Source organism: Triturus cristatus, chromosome 4_2, assembly GCF_964204655.1.
Source record: "Triturus cristatus chromosome 4_2, aTriCri1.1, whole genome shotgun sequence".
NCBI classification, from domain to species: Eukaryota; Metazoa; Chordata; class Amphibia; order Caudata; family Salamandridae; genus Triturus; species Triturus cristatus.
The window spans coordinates 783,607,832-783,632,043 of record NC_140586.1 but is presented as its reverse complement, the minus strand read 5'-3'; the positions used below and the strand labels follow the sequence as shown (position 1 = coordinate 783,632,043).

At 42.7% G+C, this 24,212-nt stretch overlaps 1 protein-coding gene across 1 annotated transcript in view; it reads right to left on the bottom strand.

The window, feature by feature from the left end:
• The window catches only part of LOC146835045 (voltage-gated potassium channel KCNC3-like), an 89,626-nt gene that overhangs the window by 29,004 nt on the left and 36,410 nt on the right, over positions 1 to 24,212 (bottom strand). The window contains exon 2 of the mRNA XM_085602707.1: positions 7,724 to 8,273. Within this exon, the coding sequence (XP_085458833.1) occupies positions 7,724 to 8,221 (498 nt within the window). The 5' untranslated portion in view covers positions 8,222 to 8,273. The remainder of the gene's footprint in view (positions 1 to 7,723; positions 8,274 to 24,212) is intronic.

The window sequence follows — 24,212 nt, the reverse complement described above, 5'->3', positions numbered from 1 at the left end:
GTTTATTTTATGTTTATTTAATACATAATATTGCAAGTTTTTCTATTATTGTCACAATTGATATGATGTATTTGTACACTGGTAGAGTTCATTTACATTTTTTTTTCACAGCAAAATATAACGTTTTAAATGTTTTGGTTTTGGTTCATGAACATGGGATATCGTTAAAAGTCCGTTTTTTTAGTTGGATCCCTATGTGCATGTTAGTTCTTTTGCACTGTGGTTCGTGTAGTTTTTATGTTCATTCTTTGAATTCAGGGTTACTTGGTTAGTCTCAGCTGAGGGGGCTTTAACTGGTTCATTAACGATGAGCTCACATTGCGTACAACGCTGATGGTTTCATGGAAATCAGATGCTGTGGGTATCAGGCCTTTGAAGGCATTGAGATAGCGAGGATTTAGAATATACACTTCAGAACGCTGTGAGTTAATCGTTATGTTTACGGTGGGGTTGGAACTATGGATTTTTTCCGACCACGGTTCGTTTAACTTGGGACAGATTTTTAGGGAGTAATTGCACCTGTCTTTTTGTGATTTTATAAGCACGGATAGGTATCAACTGAGCGCGCATGTTGTGATTGGCACATTCACTGTTTGGAGTGCAAGTTCCATGCTTTATGGTTGGTTTAGGTTCATGTTTTATGGGGTTCTTGATGACTTCAGATGGGCTTCCTTTATGTTTTAGAATCCCCTGATGAAGGGCTTTTTTCACCCCAAATGCATTGGAGGATATGTGTATGGTTACCCAAAATGAACAGTGTTTTCTAACGTGTCAATGAAAAACGACTGGATGGGCATTTCTTGAGCATATAAAGTTTGGTAGTATACTGTTTCAATTTGTGAAAAATTAAATTAGGAGAAAAAGGAAAACAAGGATTAAACATGGATTACTTGGATGAAATACTGGATTCCTGTCTGTTGATCTTTGCAATTCTTTGCATGGCTGTACATCCTGAGCCTGTTACGTGTTGATGAACCATACATTTTTAGGGCTCGCCTAGGCACCGCTTGCACTGTCTCTTGGAGACATTCTGGGGCAGATTTACAAGTCCCTTGCGCCTCCTTGCTCCGCCACTACATCACTTTTTTTGACGCAACGACGGTGCAAACAATGTGCCCTATTTACAACGTGACGCATCTAGGGAGATGCGTCACGTTGTAAAGCCCTGTGTCACATTATACCTGAGTCAGGTATAATGTACGCAGGGGGGGAGGGGGGTGCGTTTCCACACAGGAAAGCCTTGTAAAAGTGACGCAGTGAAATCTACAAGATTTCACTGCGTCACTTTTAGGACGCCACTGCATCAAAACCTTATGCCTGCTTGAAGCAGGCATAAGGAGTGATGTAGTGTAGTGGGAATAGGTCACAAAATGCATTGCTGGAGTTGCGTCGTGCTTGCGACACGACTTCAGCAATGCGAGACTTTTGCCCCAACAGATGCTTCAGAATTTCTGACGCATCTGTCAATCCTTTCGCTATGGTGCACCGTATTGTAAATACTAGTGGAAACGAGGAAGGCTTGGGGCCTGTACTCCCCAGACTGGACCACCCAAATATTCAAGGGAGGTTTATTTTAAATGTCGCGATAAACCTGAGACCACTAAGTCTGAGGTTTTTGAGCATTTATTCTGCTTAGTTTGATAATCCAAAAAGACATTCATAAATCAATTGGACATGTCTTTTAAAAGGAAACACCACATTAGTAAATCAGTCTTGTTGAGGTTTGCACTAACACCTGATATAATGTCAGGGATATTATATGATATCTCTTAAGCTTAGTGGTTATATAGAATGAGCAATTGCTGAATGTGTTTATATGTGCTTTATAGAGATTTGAAGCGCATGTAAAAGTCATAAAGAGGCGGCAGAATTTATCAAGACTGAAATGCATTGACAGTGTTTATGAGGAACATTACAGTACAACGGTCAACTTAAAAAACTTCCCGAAACAAGTTAATGATCAGGATAGCTTTTCTTGGTTTTATTACTATCTCTTGGTACAGGTAAAAGACACCGGATGAAATGTGTCAAGCACGTAAAAATATTAACTAGGACGAAGCATACGAAATAACCTTGCACTGTTGTTTTTTAACCACTCTTGAAATTATGATGGACACAGTAAATACATTTACCCATCATAATGCTGTGCAACTGTCACATTTTTGTTGAGTATGTTGTGCACTACAAAGAGGGAGATCTAAAATGAGCTAAATAAATCTGATTTTTTTTAAAAACAATTCGATAACAATATGCTTTATTGTTTTAGGATGAGCTGTATATGGTTAATACAAAGGGGAAAGTATTTAATGTATAATATGTTATGCCCAGGTTCCCGCCGTGTAACCCTTTCTTAATATACAGAGTGCATACTCAAGCATTGCTTGCAAGTAGTTAAGTGTTATGAACCGCATGAGTGCCTTAAAGACATTCACAGATAATTATACAGAATTACACCGAGAAAGGTGGTTATCACATGTTGTTATTATGCCAGAAGAGTGGTTACCACATATCTAACATAAACACCCCACAGGAATGCCTTGTTCCTGGCGCAAGTGAAATCAGATGTGGTGTGGGGCACACCATGACAAATGGACACTCGGTTGCAACCCCAGAACTCCCTAAACCACAGGGTTAAAAGTTGCAAGTCAAAAAATATGAAAGTTTGTAGAATTTGATTGCAAAAAAAGCACATTCGGAGTAATAATGAGAAGCACCAAAGCTTGGTTGATATTGACAAACAGTTGGTAAGTATGTTAGAGCAAGGATGACCGGAGAAGTCTGGATCAGGCCTCCGCAAGGATTTTCTCAAATGTCACTAGCCTCCTGGAAAGTATTGGGAATCTCAAAACATCTCAGTTGGAAGAGTCAGCCTGTAGAAGTTCTCAGGTCGTGGAATGACTGGGTTGGCCATGGTGGGGACCATTAAAGCAGTGGGAACAGAGGAAAAAGCCGAGATATGTTTGGTCCCAAAGGCTTGATGGGTGACGCTGAGGTCATAGGCCAGGATTTAGCCAGTAATTAAATGTTTCATTTATTGAGATCTCTAAAACTGCCTTTAAGGACAAAGGGTTTAATCATCCCATGGTGGTGGAGAGGCTCCCACATCAAGGGGATACAAATTTCTGGAAATAATTGTCCACTGGTAGTCGTCGCATAAATTGATCTGGGTAATTGACCAAAGTGAAACAGCTCTTGGCACTCCTACTGTGGTAGAGTACATCCTATGGTGTTTCTTGTTCTGCTGTTGTAGAAGTGTTCACAAAGTCCATGGCTGCTGACAAGGAAACCTCAGATGCCATGGAAGTGGAGGTGGGAGCCAGTAGCATGAAATGAAGAAAATATAGCAGATAGGAGAACCTGCATCGGTGAGGCCTAGTCAATAGTGAACCCAAAGGTTGCCCAGCTAGGTGCATCTGAACTACCCAAAAAAGAATTGAGGCTCCCAAGAAACATCGAGTTATCAGCGGAATGTGCTGCATGAGCAACCTTGTGCAAGGCTCAGAAGGCGTGTTGAACACCTTCACAAAGTGGCAGCAACCGATGCACAGGTAAAGCTAATCAAAAAAGACTTGGGGATTTATTTCTTGGTAGTGGTGGCCTTCTGTAATAGCATTGTAGAAATGCCTTACTTTGTTTAGCTCAGGAGGTTCATTGGGATGGGTGTAGTGGTTTGAAGCAGGGAAGTAAGGATGAATGAAAAGGCCTCTTCTGATGCTACTAACAGTTGTGGGTGACACTGTAAATACTGTGGTCATTAACAAGAGGGGTACAACTAGACCACGCAAGACCACCTTGGGAATTTGTTTATATTGGCGCTTGTTGATACTGCCAATAGGTACCCAGAAGCCGTGCATCTATGCAACATCACATGTTCCTGAGAGCTTCACTGTTCACATAGGGAAGCCCATTAACATCTGCAGAGGCACAGGCTGGAACATGCATATGCACCTTTCAGGAAATGGTGAATGGCTGCACAGGAGACGGGACTACTTGTGAAGAGGACTGGCTACGGGGGACTTTTCCTGTCAGCTGTGATAACATGTACTGAACAGAATAATCAGCTTGTTTTTTCAGTATCCACACGCGCTTATGCATCTCCATTGGCTTCTCCGGCCCCAACAAACACTGCTGATCCCTCCCTTGATAGGGCTCAGCCAAGTAAAGTAGAACAAGCATTTACAATGCAATGGTTTCGGCATTGTTAAAGTTAGAGCTATTGGCATTGCTCATGACATTATTTTTGTTTATGTTTTTGTTTTTAAAACATTTAAAGAAACAGCATTGTTATTTACAATGTCAATAGCTTAATCACTCTCAAATGCGAGACCTATTGCATTTGCACCTACACACAGAGCCACACACACAAAGCCACCCACACACAGAACCACCCACACAGAGCCACTCACATATAGCAACCCACACACAAATAGAGCCACCCACAGAGCCACCCACACACACACACAGTTACCCACACACACAGAGCCACACACACAGAGCCACACACAGAGAGCCACACACACACACAGCCACACACACAGACCTAAAAAGGTCTGAGAGGCACAATTCATTGGCACAGCAGTAAAACTCTTTAAGACATGGGTGGGAAGCAGGGAATGGCAGGAAATGTGGCACAAAACTGCAGACCTGTCATTTCACTTTTAGTCGTGACCCATTATTAGCAGGTGTGTCTGCAGGAAGGAAACAACTTGCCAGCTCTGTAATACAGATAAACCCTAAACAGAAGCATAGAGAACAGCACCATCGGGGAGGGTGAAAAAATAAAACACACACAACAATGAGAACGTCAAGACACACCAACAACCAGTACAAGAAACACCAACATGTAAAGCAAGACAAATACAACTGTAAAAGCAGTAATATCAAAAACCCGCTGGAAACAAGGCAAACAGACACGAAAAAGGCAACATAAAGAGTACACGCCAACTGCATATAAAATGAGATATAATAAAAGCAAAAGACGTTCAAGAAAAATAACAAGACGTGCAAAATATAGAAAACACATAAAGCATGACATGTAAAAGAATGCACACGCTTACATGTAAAACAAGACATGGCCTGTAAAATGAGGCTCTTCCTACAATGAGGGCCCCCAGAAGCGTGGGCAGTGATGAAAGGACCATCTCCTCACACTACAAGCGCTCTATCGAACAGCCTAACTGTGAGGGTCTCGAGTGGGAGTAAACTAAGTACAATGGGGTACATCCAGGTACGTAATCGTACCTTTCACACTTAAGTAACGCAATGACCAGCAGGAAGCAGAGTGACATCACCACGGCAGATCAAAGAGCACCAAAACCTCCCACGCCTGGATACTGTATCCCTTTGTGGATCTGGTCTGCTCTCCTTGCCTGAGCGTCTGGATGGTAGGGGGATACATCCTCGCTGAGCAATGGGGAATTATTCCAAGACCTAACTGTACTGAACCTATCTTTGGGCACAGCTGCCACTCTGCCTATGGGAACAACTCCTATGTGCTGTTGCTTGAAAAATATAGAAAAATATTAATATTCCTTCTTGCTGGATTTACACACGTTTTCCTGTTGATTTGGGGGGTATATCCCCTTGATTGATGTGGCTGTCAACCACAAGGACACTTGCCTTGATCTCTTTTACCGTGGGCACCGACTTCCAGGTGCACGGGCAAATACCCCACTTCATATCAAGGCCCGGATAAGTTTAAGAATCCTTTGGGGGGAATAGGGCAGCTGCGACTCATCTTGAAATGACTGGCCCATGATTTATCTGTGAGCAACGAAGGGGAAATGTCTCCATTGTTTTTGTTATAAAGAGTGAACGTGACCTTGTAGTAGAGAACATTCCATCCTTTCAAATCACACCCTTATGAATTAGGTCTTTCTACTGGAGTCTTGTTTCATAAACGTCAACAGCAAGAAGGTTATGAATATTTAATTTGGGAATCTCGAGCCTATCCATGGTTGCCCCTGGACTAGGACCTTTTATCCCAGGTATGTCATTTCTGCAATGAGAAACTTGATGACCGCCCTTTACAGCGAAAGCGGGGTAGGGCGGCTGCTTCAACTACAAACAGATTTGTTTCTGCCTTAATCCTAACATATCATATAACTGTTGATTTAGAAGAAGCAAGATGAAGGGCAGGAATAATAGCAGAGATTGCTAACTCGAGTGCAGGAGCCCTAGGATTAATGGTAGATCAGCTGGATGCTCATGCCAAGAGGCGGATTTCAGAATAGGATGGCACTGGATAACAATTTAGCAGCAAAAGCAGGAGTGTGTGCTATTGTGCCCTCTGAATGCTGCATCTACCAGAACCTCCCCCAGCACAAGCAAGCAAATAGACCACATGTGGGATGGTTTTAAGAAACTGCGTGAGCTTTAGTGCGGACTAGATTCAGGCTCATTTACATTGGACGCAGCTTGGTGGACTTTGTGGTCACTGCTGAATGTCCGGTTGTGAGATACCATAAGACATGTGTTTGCCTTTCCTCTAATATTTCGAAATGCTTTTCTTTTACTTTTTTAAAACAGTACTTTACAGGCAAACATTGGCAAAGGCAGCAGCTGGGCACTCTCATTATAATGGCGAGACCTATTCGTCTTGCCATTCCTTGTTTAGACATCTCTTGTAGAGGTTCAAGGGTGACTCTGTGCATTGCATTGATATTCTGACCGCTTCTTGAGGTAAACAGGAAGGGAACACTGGGGAAGCATCTAGACTCATATCACGGTGAACATTGCGCCTCAGTGCAGAGCGAGTGCCGGATTTTATGCACCTGGGGTGAGTAATGTCAATTCATTTGAGCGGGTTTTCTCTGCGGTAGTGCTTCCTTTCCGGACAGTACAATGAGCTATATTTGCCTCTTTCTGTTTGTTAGCTGTGCTGTCTAAAGTTAATGCACTGACTCAGAGAAATGTTGAGTTAATGGAAGTGACTTTCCACACTACAGGCGCACACAAACACTTGCTGTCGCCTGTGCTGAGCACGGAGAGGCCATCATGATGGGACGCCTAGTCTCATTCCAAAATATGAACACTGGGGAAATACTAACACTGATATTCCGAGCTTTAGACTCCCGCCAAACACATTTGGAAAGGTTCATCGCTGCCTTCGCTTTGTCACACATCAGATTCACTCTCTGCTGTAGTGGGACTCAGGCAGAGATCGCAAGTTTTAAAAAATTCCAAGAAGAAAGTACTAATTAACATATTTGAAGACACCACAGGAAGTTACACCACACAGCATTTGACATGAGTGGGGACCTAGCAAATGTCATTCGTAAAATGTTTTAAAAAGTAAAATAAAGCTAAAATGAATGGAATAACAATCTTAACAATGGATAACATATGCCAGTGTCAACATTAAATAATCAAACTATGTCATACTCAGGTGGCGCGTCCAAGCTCTGGTGTGTCCCTGGCATTTTCTTCCAAGAGCTTCAAGAGGATTAGCTATGTGCTGGAAGTGCTGTCTGTGGACTATTCAGCTCTTGGCGTCTGCTCTGCACACAGTACAAATCATAACAGAACCAAAAGTTGGAGGACTAACATTATTGACCTAGCATGACATTCAGGCTGTTGTGAGTGAGAGTTTAGCCTGAGCTATAAGTGTGTAAGTTTCACATGCGATTAATGACACTTTGAGTTCTCCAACCTCAAAGAAATGTATAAAGCAGTATAATAGGGCATGCATGCAAGTGCCCATGTAAAACATGAGGAATATTACCACAGCGGATGCAGAAGAAGGCGGTATTTTGAAAAGGGCCCATATCTTCGGTTGCCATCTTGCTCTGCAGCTGAAGTCTGTTCTTCCTGTTGAATCTGTGGTCAGAAGCCCTTCCTCGTCGGTTGGATCCTTCTCAGCCCAGATGTTAAAATCCTCCAGGTCACAGTCCTTGCTGCTCAGGTTTAGCCAACAACAACGCGCCAGATGGGATTCATTAATCTCCCAAAACTCCAGCTCTTCCACAAAGACAGACCTGCAGATTTCACTGGGGAAGTGAAGTCGGCCTGTTCGGTAATATTCCAACACATAACCAAAAACACTGGGATTCCTGTCAAAGAAGAACTCGTTCAGATTGGGATCAAAGTCGTAGGTGCCGGAGGCGTGAGATTCGGGGAGGTTGGCAAGCTTGGTCCCCGGGAAGCTCCTCAGTGTGCTGGAGTAGGTTTTAAACCTGACACCTCCAATGTTAATGGTTAATGTGCTGTCTGAGGCCTCCATTTTCCGCACTGTGAAATATTGGAACACTTGATGGTCTTCTCGGCCAGTCAACCTGAAATGCACATAAAAAGCTTTTTAGTTGCCATGAGTAAATATCTGGGATATAGCAAAGGATGGGGCATGGAAGCAATCCCTATGACAAGGTATTCTTTTGAACCTAATATGTGCCTGTCAAATAGAGTTTCAGGTTCAAACTCTTAATACTGCAGTGATTTACAGGCTGTGAAACAATTATTTGTTGGAACTTTTTGCCCAGAGTTGTGCTGCTCTAATGCTCAATACACTGTGCACACCGAGGTCCAGATTTACCAACACTTAGGGGCATATGTACAATAAAGTGGCAAAGTGTGTCGTTAAGCCACGAAGGCTAACGACACGCTTCGTCACTTTAAAAAAACAGGGCTGCACCACATTTACTAGAATATGGCGCAGCCCTGCGTTTCCCCTTGTGCTGGCGCTAACTTTAGCTTCTTAAAGCCAACACAGGCACCTTTGCACCATAGTGCAAGGGTGCCTGTGTTGAGGGGAAGATTGTTTATGGGCAGGAAGGTGCCCCTTCCTGCACATTAACAATCTTTAAATGCCGTTTTGTAACTTCTATGTTTGCTGCTTAATGCAGCACACATAGAAGTTGCAAAACAGCTTTTTTTTAAAAAATCATGGGCAATTTGCTGTTTCTATGTGTGCTGCACAAGGCAGAACACATGGAAACAACAAAAACTAGGACAAATAAAGCATTTCTCTTCATTTTGCCTGTTTATGACCAGGTTTTCCCTGGTCTTAATTTTGGCGCTGCCTCCTATTTACACCACCCTTGTAAACAGGGGGCAGCGTAAAAAATAAATGGGTGTTGCGGTGGAACGCCCACCCCAACAACCTTTGCCCTCCCCTTTCACGCTAAATATCATGTGAAAGGGTGCCTTATTTACAAGGCAGCATTAAGCTACGTTAAGTGGCTAAATGCTGCCTTGCAAATAAAGCGAGGCCCCTATCGCCATCACAAAATCACTGAAAGTGACGTTGTGGTGGCAATAGGGGCTTGTAAATATGCCCATTAGTGTAGGAAGCTGGCTCTGTATATACTATACCAAAGTAAGGTATAGCGTGCAGGTCCCAGTGGAGCCCCATAGGTAGGCAGAGGTAAAAGTAGATAATACCTTACTCTTTATTTGTGGTAGCGTGGGCAAGCAGGAAGGCTTTATCAAAGGGTAGTGTTAAGCATTTATTGTATCCACTCAGGCAAGAAATGATGTCACACACTCAAAGACTGAACTCAGACCAATGTATTTGTATAAAAATATTATGTAGCTGGATTTTATTTTCTAGAACCAAGCCAGGCCTGGTACAGGTAAGTGTAATAATTTGCAAGAATAATGCAGTTGAATATAGTTGAAATGCAGTAGAAAGCAATTGGTTTGTTTACCAGTAAGTCAACAGTCAAAATTACGTTTCAGTTACTATTGTGATTACTTTGTACGTTACTTTTCAGACTACTTTTTAAGTTACTTTTTTTACTCAGTGTGGTATACCTAGATATCACACTGGGACACTTCTTAGAGAAAAGGTAAGTAATTCAGTTTTTGTACATTTGCAGTTTCTTAGGTTTTCATACAAACCAATTCCACACCTAGAAGGTTTTTCACAGAAAAGCAGTCAGTGCAGTCCTATGGGAGAAAACAATGTTATTGGTTTAACGGTAAGTACTGTGGTTTTGGAGTAGATTTTCTGGGGTTGGAACCAGGGTTACCCCAGGGTCAAGGATGCACCCTCGTGCACTAGGGCAGCCAGGTGCAGAGTCCCGAGGCCCAATGTTATCCAAGGGATATAGGGGGCCTCCGGTTGGTGGCTGCTCATGAGCAGGCCACAACATTGTAGGAGCAAAGTTCTTGGTGTATCCGAGTTAGCACACAATGTACACCCACAGCAGCACAGGGGCAGCCAGGTGCAAAGTGCTGTTTTGGCATCGGATGCCCTGTTGGTTTCAATGGGGATTCTCCGGTTGCAACAAACCCTGCAGACTCAGGGACGAAGATCTTCTGGAGGCGACCACCTGTTGGAGATTTAAGATGGGATACCTGGGGATGCCGGATACTGTCGGTTGGGCCACTCAAGGCTGTAGGACGTCGGGTGCAGGGGTGGCTTTTGGGGTCGGGTTTTTCTTCCAGGCTCCGGTCGCGGTCAGGAGGGATCCTCCAGAAAGGGGCTGCAAGCGTCGATTGGAGACTTGAGGCAGGAAAGGATCACCAGATCCCAGGTCAGGATCCCTGGGGAGACCTCTTGTGGTGTTGGGCCACTCGAACTCGGGCAGTGGTGCAGACTTGCAGATTTGGCCGGAGCCAGAGTCTGTGGGTGAGCAAATACGGCGCTCATGGGAGACAAAGTCCGGTTTGAGAAAGCTGGGCAATTCATCCAGGTTCATGGGGGCTGCTGGCTGCAGTACACACCAGGATTTCGCTGGAGCAGGTTCGAGGTTTGGACAGGCCGGTAGGGCTGGGGCCAAGTCAGTTGGTGTCCTCCGCTTCTTCTTCATTTTGGCTCTTTGGTCCTTCTTCTTCTTGTTTTTTCTTGTCTGAGGCGGCAAGGTTCAGGGTTGCCCCATAATACTACATTTTGGGGTGTTACAGGTATGTACAGGTTGGCACTAATGGGTGTATCAACAAGAGATGTGTAGTTCCTACAGGATGGGAAGTCAAAGGGGAATAAAGTATTCCATACCCAGACTTTAACCTAGTGAATGTAGGTGCACAAGGGAAGGGAATCCCTTAAGGGTGGAACTAAAACCCTCACACACCCAGCAAGCTAGGTGTCATGCTTCATCATCTGGGTTCTGCTCCTCGTCGGGTCGGCGGTGCAATACCCGACGGGCACCCATACAGGGGCTCTTTATCGGAGATCTTTTGTTCCCTGCCGTATGGTGCATGCGTGTGAGGGCCCGGGAGTGTAGATGTAAGTGATTTAAAAGGGGTTGGTTAATCTGAAATAAAAGTTTATTGGCTCAGTCAACCACCTGATTAAAAAGGGGGTGAGTGGCGTAAAAGCTATATATGCTCACAACGGAGGAGTGGCTAGCTACGCTCGACTCTTCTGGTCAACATGTTTCGCGCCCAGTTAGTCAGAAGGATCTCGTGGCGCTTCGTCAGGACCTATAATACTAAAGTGAAGTGTGCTCGAAAAAACTATCTACAGTGTGGTGAGAAAAACAAGGGTGAGAACTAATATGTTGGTCAACCCTTAATAGGCGCCCCTACCTTATGTATTGACTTAAAAGGGGGTCACCATTTCATATTATAAAAAGCTCATCATCAGGTGCATGGCGCGTCAACAGGGGGAGAAACACATTCGTTCCTTAGCAAACATCCCCTGGAGGTGAGTAAACCTGCCCGCGTCGCCGAACCCGCGACGCGGGCAGGTTTACTCACCTCCAGGGGATGTTTGCTAAGGAACGAATGTGTTTCTCCCCCTGTTGACGCGCCATGCACCTGATGATGAGCTTTTTATAATATGAAATGGTGACCCCCTTTTAAGTCAATACATAAGGTAGGGGCGCCTATTAAGGGTTGACCAACATATTAGTTCTCACCCTTGTTTTTCTCACCACACTGTAGATAGTTTTTTCGAGCACACTTCACTTTAGTATTATAGGTCCTGACGAAGCGCCACGAGATCCTTCTGACTAACTGGGCGCGAAACATGTTGACCAGAAGAGTCGAGCGTAGCTAGCCACTCCTCCGTTGTGAGCATATATAGCTTTTACGCCACTCACCCCCTTTTTAATCAGGTGGTTGACTGAGCCAATAAACTTTTATTTCAGATTAACCAACCCCTTTTAAATCACTTACATCTACACTCCCGGGCCCTCACACGCATGCACCATACGGCAGGGAACAAAAGATCTCCGATAAAGAGCCCCTGTATGGGTGCCCGTCGGGTATTGCACCGCCGACCCGACGAGGAGCAGAACCCAGATGATGAAGCATGACACCTAGCTTGCTGGGTGTGTGAGGGTTTTAGTTCCACCCTTAAGGGATTCCCTTCCCTTGTGCACCTACATTCACTAGGTTAAAGTCTGGGTATGGAATACTTTATTCCCCTTTGACTTCCCATCCTGTAGGAACTACACATCTCTTGTTGATACAGTTACTTAGGGCCTATGTGTAGGACCTCTATAAAAATAGCCCACCTTTCACTCTCCTTCCCTTTGTTGAACATAACTGGCACTAATGGGTCCCTTCTTTTGGGTGTGTACACCCCTTATTATGACACCATCCAGTGGGGTTTCGAAACGCGTCGACCTTTGTTAATAGTTTGGTCTTGATATTTGGTTGTCTAACAAGTGTATTGTGTATAAACAGGTTGTTTGTGCTTTGCTTAAATAATTTGGGAAAGATTATCCCTTCAAAAGAACGTTACAATACATTCTCCGGTAGAAGACTTTATTTTACGTGTGGTTTTTTCTTTAATTGTCTTAACCCAGCCAATATATTGTAAAAAGATAAGACCACTATGTCACTATATTGTGTATGTCAGTGACTTGTCCTAAATGTTTTGCACTATTCATGTATATAGTCAAGGCCATTTATTGTTTGCTGTATGGTCATTTTTCTGTGGTTAAATGTGTATAAATGTTTGATAAAATAAGAAATGTATAAACAAATTGAATTTTTGAAAAAGTTAAAAAAATAACATTTTCTAGATTAAATCTTCTGGCAGTCAGTATTTGATTTATTGACACCTATATGTGTTGATCCAAAAATAATTATCAGTACAGGCAATTTCTTTGTTGTTGATTGAACCATCCAGTGGAGGCATAAGCCTCACTCTGGCTGGCTGCCCCCCCCCCCCCATCTGCAAGATGGCTGGGACCGAGAGTTGTGCTTCACCTCGCCTCACCACCTGAGGGGTGGGGTGGGGTGGGCACACCTCTCCTCCTAACTTGGTTTTCCTGCTGATTTTCTCACCCAAAGTGGGGGGTCAGAACCGGTGGGGGCATAATGCTGGGAGCAGCAAATGGCTGGGGTAGCTCACAAAGGCGGCATGTCTTTGAAGCTTCCTCTTCATGGACCCTGCCCATCCTGGGGGAGTAGGCTTGGCACCTTGTCCCAGGATGTGCTTTGCTGGAGTGAGGTTTTCCCTAAGAAATCGTATACCTCCTCCATATTATCATTTTAAATTAACATGAATAATTAATTAACATTAATAGGATTAATTGTTTGGTGTGTATAATTAATCATCATTACTAATTAGAAAATACACGTGGGAATCGCATTTGCATGGCCTGACTGATATGTAAACTAATTTCGTACGCATACTAATGTCAGATATTTAGAATTTGCATGTTATATGTTGCTTATGTGAAGTGATTTGTGAATCGTGCTTTAAATTAATTTAAATGTGTGTTGTTTTTGCTAGATAAATACACACACATAGAGGGTTTAGTGAGGGAATAACATTTTAATAGTCATTTCCATGTATTAATTACGTTTTGTGTCTCTTTGCTTAAGTTGACCTTTTGGAGTGGCCACAATATGGCTGCCATCTCAATTTTGATGGACAGACGAGATACAGAAGTCACTGAGTGAAGTGCGCCTGTGCTAAAAGATGAGCAACAATAACCTCGTCCTGACCCCAGGCAGATTGTACTCGTGAAGGACGCACCGGGAGGAGTGCCAAGCCTCAAACAATGAACTTCCTTAAAACATGAACTGTTATAATTAATGACACTAAAGGACACAACCCCGCATGGGAATCAACATGCCCTGAATGGACTAGAAACTGTTACCATTTTATTAATAAATTGAGAGCTGCATCTAATGCAACATCTAATGCATGGGAATCGTGAAGAATGATCCTGGTTCAACCAATCGAATTTGTTCTAAAACATGTATTGAAACATTTGTTGTGAAAATTTTACTATAAAAGTAGACTAGAGAGGGTAGGACTTTATGCTTGCTCGCACACCTTCACTTTACCAGATTGCCCGACGTTATGCTGACGGAGAGGACGGTGACACTGCTGGGCAGCTGCTTACCAGAGACTCTGATGGACTGATCAGATGCCCAATTAACTTACTAACTGATTCTTTGATTTATGGGCATAGAGACGAAAGATCTGAATTTGACATAGAGGACGCCATTTAGCCAGATTAGGTAAATATGCGAACTAAATATTGAATGCTATATGATTTCCTTATGCTTTAATTAGATAAACATATTATTTCATTTAAAGAACTGTGTCGGGTTATTATTTGAAATATCCCGATGTATATTGTTTAGAAGAGTTAAGTGTTGCTTTTCCCAGCAACTAGCTGATCCATGGCCAATAGTATGGGAGGAACTGCTAGGTTATAATGTATTGAGACCCTGGTGAGGTAGGGAGGAATAGGTAAACTTGTTGTTACTTATCAGGTGATTGGTGCAATCTTCCTCCCATTTTCAGCGCATGGAGTAGAGAAAGGATTTTTCCCCTCTCTCTCGAGGACCAATGATCTGAAAGTAGAATGAATGATTGGTGTTATGGGCCCCACCAGTGAATGAGTGAATGAAATGTGGTCGTAGAAGAAGAGCTGTGGTCTGTGACGTAGCTAGGGGATTTTTGGTATTCAGCGCTGGAGCAGTGCTTTGTTTCAGGACCCCGTGAGTGATAGGCTCTCGACCCAGGGGTCCGGAAACATGTCTGGTGGTGTCTGGTGGTGCTGCTGGTGAGCAGCCACCCAGCCAGGACACTAGAGTTAGGTAGTTTTTCGAGGGGGCAACTATGAGATGCCCTCTGAGTGCATTTTCATTAAATCCCACACTGGCATCAGTGTGGGTTTAGTGTGCTGAGAAGTTTGATACCAAACTTCCCAGTTTTCTGTTAAGCCATTATGGTGCTGGTATAGTGAACCCAGCTAGAGGGGTGGCTTACCTATGCCAGGGCAGTGGGTTGTAGGCATGGCACACAGGGATGTGTATAACACAAAGAGAAGGGGTGAGGGGCTAATCCCTCTACTCCTGCCCCCGGTCCACAAAATCAAACATATATGGAGGAGAAGAGAAGAGAATAGTGAAGAATAGTGGTGGCACGTGCTGGGAGTGAAAATACTGCCCTCACTCACAAAATTGTGACTTGTTTCATCATTGGGCTGCTTCAGTACACCCCTGCACAGACCAATGCCTGGGGTCGAGTAATATGGTGGGGAAGACAAGACATGAAAGTATATACAGAGATAATTAATCAAAATGTATTGGGATCACCGAAAGAAAAACGTGCAGTGAAGTTTAAAACTAGCTCGTAGGTGTCTCTGTGCGTAAGTTTATTCCTGGACCTGCCGGCCAGGATTAAAAACATGAAGAATGGTGGTGACAAGAAGAAAGTAAAGCATTCCTCCACCCCTCCTTACTGCCAATATGTCAACATGTTTCTGCCTTCTTTAATGTGCCCGAAAATATTGGGTCAATCAGGCATTAGTCAGGACCTTTCTGATCCCAATGGAAATACTAAAAGGGAAAGATAAACAACAAGCATGAAAAGGCATTAATCATGCATTCCCTATCATCGTATAGCACACTTTGCTTCACTGCTCATTGTTTAACCAACAGGCGGAGGGCACCACATGGACAAACACCTCCTTTTGGATCATCAATTGAGGCACATCTGGAGGTCTTTAAATCCCTTACAATAATGTCAAGGATCAACAAGATTAACCATTGGTATTTCCTAAATTCATTTGTCTCCCCCAGAGTGTGACTACAGGGGGTCTCTCCTTATCCCACGCCAGTTTAAATATAACTTTCAGTGAAACTCAGTGAGTTTAAAGGTGCCATTTTTATGAATGAGGAGTGTTATGAGATAACAGCATACATTTATCTGTGCATATACATAGATGAGGTGACTCTTCACCGTTTTGGCATATCTAAGTGTAGGTATGTTTACAGTAATGGAGTGGCTTGATCTGGGCAAATTACCCAGGGTGTGTTGGTTAAACAGTAAGCAGTGAAGCAAAGTGTGCTATACGACGATAGGGAACGTATGACTAATGCCTTTTTGTGCTTGTTGTTTATCTTTCCCTTTTAGTATTTTGTGAGAGTGTTACAAAGGGAAGCCCTCGGTGCGGGAACGAGTTGTTCGTGGCCAACCTTATTGCACGTAATGAGGGTATTTTGACAGTTGGGATCAGAAAGGTCCTGACGGATGCCTAAGTGACCCTATATTTTCGGGCACATTAAAGAAGGCAGAAACATGTCGACATATTGGCAGTAAGGAGGAGTGTAGGAATTCTTTACTTTCTTCTTGTCACCACCATCCTTCATGTTTTTAATCCTGCCCAGAGGGTATAGGAATAAACTTACGCACAGAGACATCTCCGAGCTAGTTTTAATCTTCACTGCATGTTTTTCTTACGGTGATCCCAATACATTTTGATTTATTATCTCTGTATATACTTTCATGTGTTGTCTTCTCTTCCCCACCCTATTGCTCCACCCCAGGCGTTGGTCTGCGCGGGGGTGTACTGAAGCAGCCCGATGATGAAGCAAGTCACAATTTTGTGAGTTAGGGCAGTATTTTCACACCCAGCATGTGCCACCACTATTCTTCACTATTCTCTACTTCTCCATGTGTGTTTGACACAGGGATGTGTGCCATGTCCACTCTTCACTTTGTTCTGCACCAAAACATGCAGTCTGCAATGTCAGTTTGTGTGTGTGTGTGAAGGTACAGGGTCTCTTAGGGTGGCACAATAAGTGCTGCAGTCCTTAAGGGCCTTCTCTGGTCACAGTGCCCTTGGCACCTATGGCAACTTTTACCAGGGACTTACATGCGGCCAGAGAGTTGACAATTGGGTTTTGCATCAGTACAGTTTAGACAAACAACACAGGCCCTAGGTACCTGGTTGGCAGGAACCCAGGACACACTCAGTCAAAGTTCATTAACATTAAGCAAAAAGTGGGGGCAACCATGCAAAAAGTGGCACCTCCCTACACTTAGCCCCAGGTTTGTGTTACTTTTTAATGCAAATCCAATGCAAAGTGTTGGGATCTACTATCAAATGTAAATGTAGGATTTGTGATGCATAGTTTTACAAAGATGCGCAAAGCACTGCTTTTAATAACACTGCGTCAGGTGGGTGTTCCATGAAGGGTGTATTGGCAACCGTCCATGGGGTTAGATGCAAGTGCCGATTTAAAACAATCATAGACAGGGATATGCACCAAAATCCTTCGCCTCCTCAGGGCTGGCGCAATGAGGAGAAATGTTTTTTCCCTAATTGACATGAATGATGCATTGTACAGCACACATACAAAGCAGGAAAGTATTAACTGATAGTTTTTGTACTGGAATGATCCCTTTCCAGCACAAATGCTATTCCTTATAGAAGGTGATACTTTTGCACTTTGGGGCAAGGGTGTGTACACTAGCACAGGGTGAGAGGAAAACAGCGCCACATATTAGTAGTCTCTTTCTCCCTTTAACACAAAAAAGCGCAGCAACTTTAGTTGGTATGATGCATTGCTTTACTTTTTTGGTAATTCTGGGCCCAAATTCATACCTAGAAGTAAAAAAAGTTACATCTGCAACAATTGACATGTGTTGACTTTTGTGGGTCTAAATAACCCACTAATGCTCCAGATTAGCTAGATGCCATGATTTTCTGCAGTTTTCAAGCATGCCAATGGCATCAACCGTAGAATTGCCATGGTCAGTGGTATTAGCAATGTGGTGAACACCCAAAGTTAAAGTTTTGTTGGCATCCAGACGCAGTGGCAATCCTTTTCTCCACACTTGTTTGTAAACTTACTTCTATTTCTAAGTAGGCTTATGTGGTGCTATACATGTGGGATAGTGTACTAAACATCACAGTATGGACTAGGCTCTCCTCAAAGTAACTGCATCTATTAAGTTTAGCTTAGATCTAGGTCATTCTGCTGCTTTGGTGCTGCGGGATGTTTCCGCAGTATTCAACACTGTGTCGCTTCCATCTTGTTGCCACTACGAGCAAGTGTGAACGTTAATGGGTTGGTCCTTAGCTGAATAAATATTATCACTCTAATAAAATCTCATTGATCATGCGCTACCCTTACAGATCAAAGTTAATAGAGTTAAACTATGGAGTGCCGCAGGCCTCTTCGTTGAGCCCAATCTGTTATTCATGGTCAGAAACTATGTCTTTCACATTTGGGAAACCTGAGTGCAAAGCATAGTTGTAGAGCTGGTTACAAGACATTCCCATCTTCATTTGGATATAAAAATTTGAAAAGGTGATGCAGTAAAAGAACAAAGGTGGTCAGAATTATAATAATATGTATTGAAGGTTCTATATGAATGTCTTGACTTTGACCATGTTAAACTCTCAATTTCCCTACTATTTGCATGCCTTTAGTGTTGTTCTAGTGAAATTATACTATACTGCTACTGTCTTGGACCAAAAATACCTTGTTTATGTACTTGTCCTTGTAACTTTGAGCTGTATCAAATTGTTATATGTACTTTGCCGTTGTTGTATGTTAACAATTGATTAAATATATTGCTTTCTTTTTTTTAAATGACGCAGGGTAGTGCGGTATAGACTAAAGCTTAGTACTGTAGTCTGGAGTGGCACACCAATGGTGCTCTCTAGACAACATGGGAGTATTGTCCTTGTCCTGGGTTACATACACTAGGCGGTAGTGATAATGTACCTTTCTTTCCGATTGAGAGTACTGAGCAAATCTTTTTTTTTGTTCAGGGGTGTGTGTGGTGGCTATTGGCTCCATATATGTTAACCTCTGCTAGAATGTAATGGCCAGACATTACACTAACATTACAATAGGTGTGAATGTTTATGGTATGTGCATGTTGCATGATTGGTGACTGGTAGCAGAACTCCAGGTTATGTGCATGTGGCTGGATGTGCATTGGACACCTGGGGTAAAACGTAACTCATGATGGAGGTTGAAATACAGCCTCAACAGATAGTGGAAGCGCAATCATCGCATTCCTAGGTAGAGATGCAGTTTCAGACAACAGCGTGTGGGAGGAGACATGGCTGCCTTAGGTATTCAATTGTGACCTGTTAGCTAGGGAAAGATGATAATTCCTACATGAGCACTGGCATTTGTGGTGATCAAAGGAAGGTGAGTTAGCAGATTCTGTTGTGAAGGAGAAGTAATTTTCTAGGCAGGCCTACCCCATTTGTCTTTCCCCTGAGTGCTACTCCAGAAGGCTGATGACAGCCAGGTAAAGTCTTCACACTTTCTAGTTTTCATGCTCTGGGTGCTTCAGTTAGAGGTGCCACCATCACTACCTGTGTACAGCATAACTGTCAAAGAATGAACGAAAAATAAAATGTGAAAAGGAACCACACCAAACAAGTTACTGGGCATTGACAGTGGGACCAACATCCCTTGTCTGGAAAATGTGTATAAAAGTGAAACTCAAAGTATCCCACTTATGTCCACTTCCAAATTATTCACTGACCAAGGAAAGGAGTGCTCAGCAGTTCACTGAAAGAATTGCTGAGATCCAGAACTGGTATCTTTGATAATCAGTTTTTGCCACAACATTGAATCTTGTGATCAAAGCCCTGAGATCTCCCCCATGAAAGAATTCCTGTCAGTGAGGGACCTTGAGGTACCACCAGAACATCACTGTTCCTGTCGAGAGCCACCATACTCAATCACCAACAGTAATAATCTGAGGAGGCAGGGCTGCCAGCCAGCACTATTAGGAGCTGTTATGGTTTCTAGTTTCCAATCCATCAACTCTGCATGCTACCTTTCAAGCGCCCGATCCTCCAGGTAACATTAGCCACATAAACGTTATCATTGATTGCGACTCCCTTTGCTAAAACTCGGTTATTTAACCCAGTGGGGCTGAATCTTCTTCAAGAACCTTAGAGTTTAGTCATATATTGAGAAGCCTTCGGGCCTAGAATCATGGAAACTCACTGTATCATATTACAATGAACTTACATCAGTGCTACAATTACTCCTGAATATGTCTGTATGCTTAGAACCTGATAGCATCAATCTTAAAACAGTGTTTCTGATTAACAGTCACTCTGTGTAGCATTACGTTTTGAGGTGTGACTAAAGTTCTTCTCTTTTTACAAATAAAAGTAGGTATTGTGTCTTTAGTTTGACTGTTTGTGTTCTGAGGTTATACCTCCACACTACCTGACTGAGAAAACTTTCACTGCTCACCCTCACAACCCTGAGACTCAAGTGTGGAAAGTTTAGGTCTGGGCGGTGAACTTCGCTCTGTTCGCGGAGCTTTCTGCACTCTGCGGAGCTCGCGGAGTGCAGAAAACTCCGCTTTGCGATGTGCAGCGGAGTTTTTTCCCAGCTCGCAATCGTGAACGGTAAGTTCGCGATCGCGAAGGGTACGTTCGCAAAAGCGAGCTGCCACTCGGGTAGAATTTCTACCCTAGCAGCAGGAATACCAGCACAAACTGCAGTTCGCACCACACTCCACCACTCGCGTTTTTTTGTAACTTCGCTGAGTTCCGCATAGCAAAAGTCTGCGAACTGTGCCCAGGCCCAGCTAGAAAAGCCATAGTATGACAGACACCAGTGGAAAATGGCCACCACCACCGCAGAGTGTTGTTCAGGTCCTCAGACGCCCCTAACTGGCTAGCTCCCACAGCTAGAGGGCCCACCTTGAAAATCTGCATCACCGTGCAGATGAGTATGCATTAGACGCTAACTGCCTGAAGAAACATTTCCCTGCCTGGAGAATTTCATTGTTTGCTTCACCGGGAGCTTACAAAAATGTTGCATGGCATTCCTGTAGTCAGCACACGCCTGTGTGAGAAGATCCTTGCTCCGTAGCACAGGCTAATTGAAATGGCAACCATTGTGACAGATCCCATCCTTCTATGTAAGGGTGATCTTGCCCACTTGCAACTCAGACTGCTTTGGGATCCCACTCTTTTTGAAAAGCAAATGACTTTCACCCCAATTCACAATAGTCAGAATTGTTGTAGGTTCCCACCGATGTTTGAAGTAAATTTACAACTAATGAGGAATTCATGAAGGGTTTAACAACTTCTCCTGCAAATCTGAGACAGTCACAGATTTCCAAAGTATGTTTATTCACATGATACCACTTTCTCAATTAGCACAAAAGTGCAACTTCACTTTAAAACCTGTTATCTTTTCTTTGGGAAAAGATAGTTCCCTCACCATTCCAACCTTGAATAATGATCTACTCCATCTCTTTTCTGGACTAATTCTTTGACTAACTCCAGGGTGGGATTGCACCTTTAACTGTTTGTAAACATAGCTACTGTCATTTGTGTCACTATCTCTGAAATGTTTGTTATGTGTTTTATCTCCCCCACTCTTGCTCACTTTGATCTCCCATTTACCTCTTTCAGCCTATTTTGATGGGTGGGTTTCCCTAGAATTTTGTAATTTTGCCATTTTGAGAGCCAATAAAGCCTCTGTGAATTTTAAATTTCAAAGTAGGACCTCCTGTTGCTATTATTACGGTATCAAGGTTTTCAAAGGAAGCCCCAAGAATGGATCCTCATGAAGATTCAGAAACAGAGAGGAGCTCTTCTCTGGTTCACCATTATGTGAGTTACAGTTCTCTCATTGTGCACTGACTTGTCAATACGTTAGGATCCAGTTGTTGGCAATAAGGGTGTTTATAAATTGGTATAGTGAAGCATCTTGGTAAATAATAATGGGTTAATGTCATTTTTCAATTTTCATTATTTACTTATCTCATCTTCACAGCAGCAATTGTAGCTATTGAGTTACGAATCCCCCGGTATTCCACTTTTAACAACCTTAACTCTAGCATCATTGCAAATAAATAAAAAAAACTAGAAAGGTTTCCATCATCCTGCCTACCAATTCCATATTTTCCCTGCATGCATGGTGCAGTAGATCCATTTAAATTCGGTTTTAAAATCCCACTTTACATCCAGAGTTGGGTTGTTACCTGAAGTGACTGAAAGAGAATGAGGTGATTTTATATAATGAAGGCCCGAGCATCTCCCCAACATTCCCGATGGGTTACTTTTCTATTCTACAAGTTTACCTGACTGCAAGAACACTACTAAAGAAGTGAAATATTCAAGGTTATGCTGACATTTTACAAACATGCTATCTCTGTACTGATCCTTTAGAACACAAAGTTGGTTTCTGCTCAAAACCAGATGTTCCAGCATAAAAAATAGGTAGGTCATCCAGAAATGATTTGTTTTTCTCTCTATGAAATTCAAACAATTGTTTCTGCCAAGGGAGAGGGTGATTCTTTGGAAAGACGGTAATGAGGAGGTGGGGAAGCGGGGGTTTACATGGATGTGGGATTTATTGAAATATTTTTTTAGCCCTTCTTTAAAACTCTATAACCAAGTTATATTGCACCCAGATTTTTACCCAAAATTAAGTATGAAATGTGTAATGAAAAGATACGTTTTGTTGTAGGATTCCTTACCTACCTTACCCATAGTAATGAAAATATAAAAACAGAAACACATATAAACATAAGGATTGTGGCAAAGGGTACATCAGTCCAGCATTTTGTGGAATCACCAACTCTCAAAAATATCCAACCAGAGGAACAGTCCAAAATCTTTGCGGTGGAGCTCGCACATCGGGCCCGGGGGACCCCAACAAAACACATAATGCGATTTTGGTGGGAGCTCTAACATCTCCTATAATCACATGTATCCTGCACAATAGGGATCGTGATGCAACCCTCTGGGGTGCTAAAATCAAGGTCGCTATCCAGTACCAAAACTTACAAATGCTTATATTTCCGAATTACACTCAAGAGGTACAGGCTAAGAGCCACTTGGCTAAAATATATCGTGAGACAGGATGTACTTTTTCATTGAATGATTGGGAGGCTCTGTGTCTTTTAGGAAATAAATCATTGCGTGCTGCTAATTTTAAAAGGATGTCCTTCCTATCTCGGTGGCTTTCATACTTAACTCCGGCTGCTTTAAAAAAAAGATTTCCTGGAGTGGAGAATAAGTGCTTCCGTTGCCAGGCTGATGGGGAAGGCGGATGGCACCATATCTTTTTTTCATGTCCACGGTTGAGGCCCTTTTGGGAGGCGATTTTTGCAGACATTAGGTTAATAATCGGGAAGACTGTTATGGTAGAGGCCGAGGCAGCTCTATATGGATGTTCTGGGGACAAGGTGAGGTTAACAGGGGCCGAGAAAGCTTTTTTATTCATTTCTTGTACAGTAGCCCGTTCCTTAATTTTACAGAATTGGAAATCTAGTGAAGCCCCCTCTCATTTGAAATGGTTCAACAAAATGAAGAGGTCTCGAAAATTTGAAGAAGCTTATGCTAGACGGATCGGGGCCATTAGAAAATTTGAAACAAATTGGAAGTTTTTTATGGATTTAGAAAAGTTAAAAGAGGGACTTTAACACTGGTTTTATATTTTGGATATTGTAGCCATTTGGCATTGTATTTTGGATGCATTTGCACTTTTTTCACTATTGCACTTTATTAGATGATTGACTTACGGTTATTTTGGATTAAGGAGGGTAACAGCTGTCTCAGTTATATTGTTTTAAAAAATTTAAAAAAAAGGGTCGATATTGATGTTGGAATGATAATTGTTATTTGTGATAAAAATGCACTTGCACTTTAATGGATATTGCACTTTAGAACCATTTGCAACCATGTGGGTTGCTGCACTTTAGGCTACTTAGTTTGCATGTTGCTAATTAGAAGCTTTAGTATCTGATTTACTAAAATGTTTGTTTTTATTGATCTGAAGTAGATTATGTATTTTGATGTACCTAATGCCTTGCTCAATAAAAAAAAAAAAAAAAAAGAGGTACAGGCTAAAGAAAGATCTTTAGACGAGGTGAAAAGAAACATAAGGATTGCTATGCTTAATACCCAGCCTATTTGTGAGGCTCGTCTGGGAGGACGGTCCATCTACCTCGGTCTGGAATATCATGCCTTCCATCTCTCCACCCGGCCAAATCACCCCATCTTCCAAAAGCACCTCAAACCTGGGTATTTTCAAAGATCCTACTCTGCTGATCACTAATGTTC